Below are 6,335 nucleotides of genomic sequence, written 5' to 3' on the forward strand. Positions count from 1 at the left end.
GCTAGTTACAACTCTGAAAAATTAACTGGGCCTCAAAACCACTTACAGCCTTTTGATCAAGTGTATCTGGGTCTCTACTACCTCTCATTTCGCCCAGGTCTTGGGGTGCCAAGAGGGGGTAGGGAAGATACTCTAAAGGCTTCTTGCGAGAGAGAGTCCAGGGTGAGGCCTCGGGCTACTTGAATGTTGTGTTGAGTAACCTCTCTCTATCCTGTTCCTCAGGCTTCCTACTGCCTTCCTCAGGTTTGATATCTGGGAGGTTTGATTATCCAGAAGTTAAATATTTTTATATCAAATTATGTTACAATAAATACTGTCAAATACTCTCTTAGCATTGTTCCAAGTTTAAACATTAAGCTCAAGCACCTAACACAAGAATGATGAAATGGGCGAATCCACTCAGGACGACCACCCCTCCACCAGTACTTTAGTGTATGGCCCTCTCCTCGCTGCTCTGCTCACAGGCACAAAGCAGGAACAACAAAAGCTGGCAAGGCGGCCAGTGCAGGATACCTGTGTTCCCGTACCCCAGTCCTGCCTGAGGGCCGGCTCCTCAGGGGTCTGGGAGCTTGACATTGTAATCTTCATCTGTTTCTATCCCAACTTCTTCCTACGGGGCAGGGAGACAAGTGAATGACTTCAAGGCGTGGACAGAGGCAGAGCAGACCCACTTACAGGGAGAGACCCACTTACAAAGAACTGCTTCTTGCTCTTGGGGTATCCTTCAAGGATTGCATCACACAGGTCTGTTGCCTGACAAACAAAACCGCCCCTTTTCAGATGGGCTGTGCCCAGTTCTGCCTGCCAGCAGTGTGATACTGGGCGGCAGCCATTTCCCAGGACTGCCTGCCTTGGGGCTTCCACACACTTACCATCCTCTTCCGCTTTCTCCATTCCTTGCAGTACTTCTGCCTCTCTCTGTACACCTAGACAGGGAGAACAGGTTCCTCTAACCAGCTCAGCCCCACTGCAGCCACTCAGCCCCAGTTCACCTCCATCCTCCTCTGGTCCTGCACCCTGCCTAACCCCCTCTGTCCCAACTCACTTGTTCTTTCTCTTCCGGAGTCACATGGTTGGTGGCTGCTTTGATGTTCTTCAGTCTTTCTGTGTAGCTGGCACATTCCTTCTTTAACTCCTGGATCTCTTTCTGCATCTCCGGTGTGGTCAGCGCGCTAGTCAGCTCTTTCAGCTCTGAAACCACATCTCCTTATGGTCACTTGCTACCCCTGAGAAAGGGGTTCTGTCTTTCCCAGTGGCTATCCCCCCTGAGACAGGAGACCAGGCCTCAGAATGGGTTCCATATTCTAGAAATGCTCAGGGGAGACGAAACAGTTTTCTCCTCCATCGACTAGCAGTGTTGGGGTGTGAGGTTGAGCAGACTCAGGAGGAGGCATTTAAAGAAGCAGGAGTAAAGGGAAGTGTGGGCTCAGCACACTGATAATCATGACAGGGAAAGCAAATGCAGGTCTTGCCCATTTGTGTTCAGAAACTGCAAGACATGTCTTCTAATGTGATGCCTATTGCAGCCCAGCAAAGGAATCTTCCTGCAACAACACTGTGGCTGACAAAGCACTCATTTAGCAATTCATAACCTCCAGACTGACCTGACTGAGGGGCACGTTCCCAGGGTGTCCCAGTCCTACCTGCCTCCATGTGGCGGCAGCTCTGCTGCAAGCTCTGCACCTTCGCCGTGAGGGCCACGATCTTAGCGTCCAGACTCTGGAGGTCGGCATCGCTCACTGTGTCAAACTGGTCCTGCCAGGCAAGTGGAAAAACAGAAGTGGGGTAATGTGAGGCACAAGTTAGGGACCGACATCTGGGAAGGCAACATTTACATGAGGAATTTGGGGCTCCCCAAGGATATCCACAGGACCCAGGAAAACAGTGGGACAGTACTGCTGAGAAACCAACCATTCAGTTCAGTACCAATAAAAAGGTATAAAAGAAAGGTTGAGACCTGATGCTTAGCCTCAAGGAGCTTCTAGGTGGACAGGACACTGAATAGGACAAAATTACCTTTGAGTTTAGTGCTAAAGCCACTCACTGGGCTGAAGGAGTAAAGAACATTCTTCTCAAGGTGGCAACACTAAAAATTACGGGCTTCCATAGAGGGGAGACTCTGGGCAGGCAACGAGGCATGGTGGGAGGTATAGAAGTCTGGGAGCCCTTCCATGAAGGGCCAGCTAGTAACAGAAAATGATCACACTGGGGTCTAATGGGACCTTGTCAGTTCATGACAAAGAGTTTAGGTTAGAAAGGACACGAATGCCTGCCTGGGTGGGTGGGTGGGCTCGCCTCTAGACAAGGTGAACTCTTAGCGCAGGAACCTGCAAGCAAAATCCTGCCAGATATATGTTTTTGAAGACACGGCTCAGCAGTGGTGGGCCTGAGCAGTGACAGCTGTGTAACTGACAAGAGCCCCCCCCCGCCCCCCCCCCTCCAGAGGATAAACACTTTGCCCCTTTACAGAAAAAAGCCAACTTCTTTCAGAGAGCTTCAACAGGGTAATAATACGATGAAACCTATTTTAGGAAAAGTAGCCTCCACAGTGGTTCAGTTTAGCGAGTAAGTAACATCTACTGGGGGTCAGATCCTGCGGGTGTTCCGAGTAAGGAACACTTCAGTTCAGTGAGGGGTACAAGGAAAAAGACGCCTGGGATACAGCATGCCTCAGCATTCACAGCATTCAGGGAAGGCTATGCTGGCGTGAAATCCTAAAAGATGAGCAAAAGTTAGGGGGGCAAAGAGGAAGAGGGGAGTAAAAAACGCCAGGCAGAGGGAGAGTAATGAGCAAAGGGGACAGGAAGAGCACACATAAACGTGCTGATGGGTGGGGGCTGGGGCAAATCTCCACGTGCCTTTCCCCCCGTGCCAGGGGGTACGAGTTTTTAACAGGCAAATGGCATGACTAGATGTCTTTTTTTTAAATTATTTTTGAAGATTTATGCATGCATACAAGAGCTGGGGTACAGGCCAGAGGTGTGGGGGTGAGAGGATTCACCAGAGACAGAGTGGGGAACAGAACAGGCAGACTGACTAAAAACAGTGCTGAGGGGATCAGCGGGCAAGTCAGGAAAAGTCTGCTGCACCATGTGGGTAGTTGCCTGGCCGGGGATGGAACTCATGCTGCAGTGGCTGTGGACAGCCTCATAGGTTGTGTCTTAACCCCTTGCACCACCAGGGAGGCCCCTAGATTTGTCTTTACATAGATCATCTGGCTGCAGTGTATCAGACATGTTTGAGGCCAGGAGACCTGTTGAGGGTATTGATGAGGCGCCAAAGGAGCAGTGAAGGCGGCCAGAAAGATGGAGTCAAGAAGAGAAAAATCATCTGGCCTTAATGACTGACTAGACAGGGAAGGGGAGTCAACAGCGCGTCCCAGACTCTGGCATGGGTCAAGAGTGAGTCAGGAGGAGCCAGTTTAGGGGGACAGACGAGGCCTTCTACTTTGGTGATGCTGATTCTTAAGTGTCTGAAAGGCCTCCAGGAGGAGGTGGCGGCTGGACACACACTTTGATGTCCTATGTGTTTTGGGAGGGAGTTGGAGACAGAAGAAAATCGTGGTAGACGGTGGTCCTAGTAAGAGCCTCCTAGAGCAAATGGCTCTTGGTAGCCACAGTTCAGGATCTTCTGTCCATATTTTAAATCTGCAAATCTTACGAGGTTCAGAGCACAGCGGGGGAGGGGGGCTTCCACACTGATTTAAAGAAAGTCTGAGGGCTCGTTAATAACCTAACACAGGTGAGTTTCATTGGGGGCCTCCATTCTCCCGCAGAATTAGAACAGACACCGGGACTGACTGGCCTGACGTCGGGCTCACACACAGGTGATATAATCTGCGCGAGTTTTCCTCACCTGGTCGGCAAAATAGACCTTCTGCTTGCCGTACGTCTTCTCTTTGATCTTGCCCTGCTGGGCCAGTTGCTCCAGCGCCTTCACCACCGCCTGTCGGAGGAAGGGGCGGGACCTTCGAAGAGCGACTCTGGGCGCCCGGCAGGGGGTTCCAGCCGGTGACCAGTCTGAGGACGTCCACGGCTAAGGCGGCAGCCCCGCGAGGGCAGGTCCTCAGGCTGCTTCGCGGGGGCCCCGGGGGAGGAATGCCGGGAGGGTCCTCACCGCCTTGCCCAGCCCGTGTTCCCGCTGGAGGTTCCCGAACACGTCCTGGGCGCTGTAGGGGCGGTTCTGCTCCTGCAGGTAGCGCAGGAGGATCCGGGGGGCTGCGGCGAGACGCGGCGGGGAAGGGGGTCACTCGACGCCCCGCCCCCGCCCGCCCCCCCGGGTCTCCCCGCGCGCAGGGCCCTCTCACCTCCCGCCGCAGCCTCCGCGCGGCCTTTACTCATGGTCTTTCCCGCCACCGAACTCCGAGAGCCGGAAGTTCCCGTTGCTCGGGCAACGGCTCCTTCCGGCGCCGCGGCGGGGGCCGCGGGGCTCCGGCGGGGCCTGGCGTGGGGGGCGCCTTCGCGGGGGCGGAACGGCCCTGCCCGGACACCGTAGCGCCGGGGTCTCCGCCTCCGCCTCCGCCTCCGCCTCCACGCCCTGGGGCCTGGAGACCCCGCGGCGGCCGGTCGCGCGAGACTTAGCGAAGCTGAAGTCGAACGGGGTCAACGCCCGCCGGGCCGGCGACTTGCTCGGGGTCTCTGGGCGCGTCCTGCGCGCGGCCCAGAGCTTCCGCGGGCCGCCTGCGCGGTGTCCACCGGGGACGAGCGCTAGTTGCAGGCGGGCGGAGGCCGCCGGGGAAGCGCCCGCGCCCCGGGAGGAGCCTCCCGCTGCCCTTCCCGAGCTTCGCCCACAGGGGGCGCCCGACACACGCCCCCTGACCGCCCGGAAGGGAGGGCGGGGAGGGGGCTGCTCTTAAGCCGCAAAGGTCGCCTAGTTTCCTGTCGGTCCCGTGAACGCGAAGGCAGCACCTGGCAGGTGCTTTCCGCTCCTGCCTGCAGTGACCATTGGAACAAAGCCTGAAATAAGTATTTCTAGTTTCTGAGGTTAGTTGAAGGAAGAGCAGCTGTCAGCTCAGATGATCCAGAGGAACAGCACGGTACTACTTTTTAAGACATGTATTTTCACCCCTTATGGGACAGTATTAACTAGAAATGGTAGAACTACAGACCAGATGCCACCCAACAGTGCCAGACGAACGTTCACTTTCGGGTTCTCTTGAGGTCGTGACCTCTTACCATGGCGACTGTTTGGGCCATCACAAAAGAAAATTACAAGGGACGGGCTGGCAGGTCCCTCTCACGTGGCCGCCTCTTTTGAGGCTTCCTCGAATTAATCACATCTCAGATTAGTAAGTTTTTCAAGGGCGGGACATCATGCAACATCAGTCTCCTAAAAGTTGTTCTCATACAAGATTTATTCCCCAGCATCCCTCCCACCCCATCCCCATCCTAATTCACAGTGGAGGACTAAGGAGATCCAGAACACGATCCCCCAGGTACAAGAAACACCTTCCAAAGATTTTGTTCTTCGTTCCTTCCTTCCCTCTTGTCAACTGCCAAAGCCTGAAGCCACACACTCATGCAAACAAAAACACCCACTCCTTCCCCACAGGTCCCATTTGGTTTTTTCCATATTAGAGCTAAGACAACTGGGCTCTGAGACTAGAGAAGGTATCCAGTCTGTCTGACAGCTCCAGAGGCCGTTACCCCTCACCTTCATAGAGGTAAGTAACTGAAACAAGCAGCTAACTCTTCTCCCCTCACACTGTTAACTGTTTTCACTCCCTGGCCTCTGCCTCGTCCAGCAACCAAGAGCAAACATGTTAGCACACCGCCACCTGCAGCACATGAAAATGGGCTCTGTCCAGCACCCCTCACCCAGGTATGGAGGTGTTTGGGGAGTGGTCCCTGAGGATCAGCAAAGGGCTAATGCAGAGAGAAAGGGGAGGGAAAGGGGTAGAAGAGTCTGGCTTGAGCTCTGACTGGGGAGTTAGACAGGCTGTAGGCTAGCACAGGTTAAAACTAATTACCATTTTTTATTTTTGTCTCACATGATTCTACCAGAGGCAGTGGAATAGATAAGTCCCTCAGAGGGTTCTCTGCTGATTATAGCTACTTTCTTGCAACTGGGCTCATCCTTGGAGGCCCAGTCAAGTTGGGAAGCACTTGATAAAAGTATGAAAGAATCTGAACAGGGACTAAAAAGAGCTGGTGCAAGAAAAGCTGGTGGCTCCTGGGATGAATGCCACTGAGCTATTTGTAAAGTGCTTCTTTAACACCCCCCATGGAATTATTGCTTCTCCAGAGGAGGAGCAGGGGCAGGAACAGAACATGGGAATGGGTATGGTATTGCTTTGCTCATTGCTCAGGCTTATGGTCAAATGAAGCCAGGGGTCG

The 6,335-nt window shown here is 53.9% G+C and overlaps 1 protein-coding gene across 1 annotated transcript; it reads right to left on the reverse strand.

The window, feature by feature from the left end:
- Positions 1–553: 553 nt before the first annotated feature.
- PSMC3IP (PSMC3 interacting protein) lies at positions 554–4,340 on the reverse strand (the record flags this gene model as incomplete). Its single annotated transcript, XM_084239374.1, has 8 exons — positions 554–610; positions 694–753; positions 873–926; positions 1,046–1,191; positions 1,644–1,755; positions 3,856–3,945; positions 4,117–4,217; positions 4,307–4,340. 8 exons carry the CDS (start codon positions 4,338–4,340, stop codon positions 554–556), a joined length of 654 nt encoding a protein of 217 aa, XP_084095500.1.
- Between the last annotated feature and the right edge of the window lie 1,995 nt (positions 4,341–6,335).

The sequence above is a fragment of the Talpa europaea genome (genome assembly GCF_964194135.1).
Source record: "Talpa europaea genome assembly, chromosome: 7".
NCBI lineage: Eukaryota > Metazoa > Chordata > Mammalia > Eulipotyphla > Talpidae > Talpa > Talpa europaea.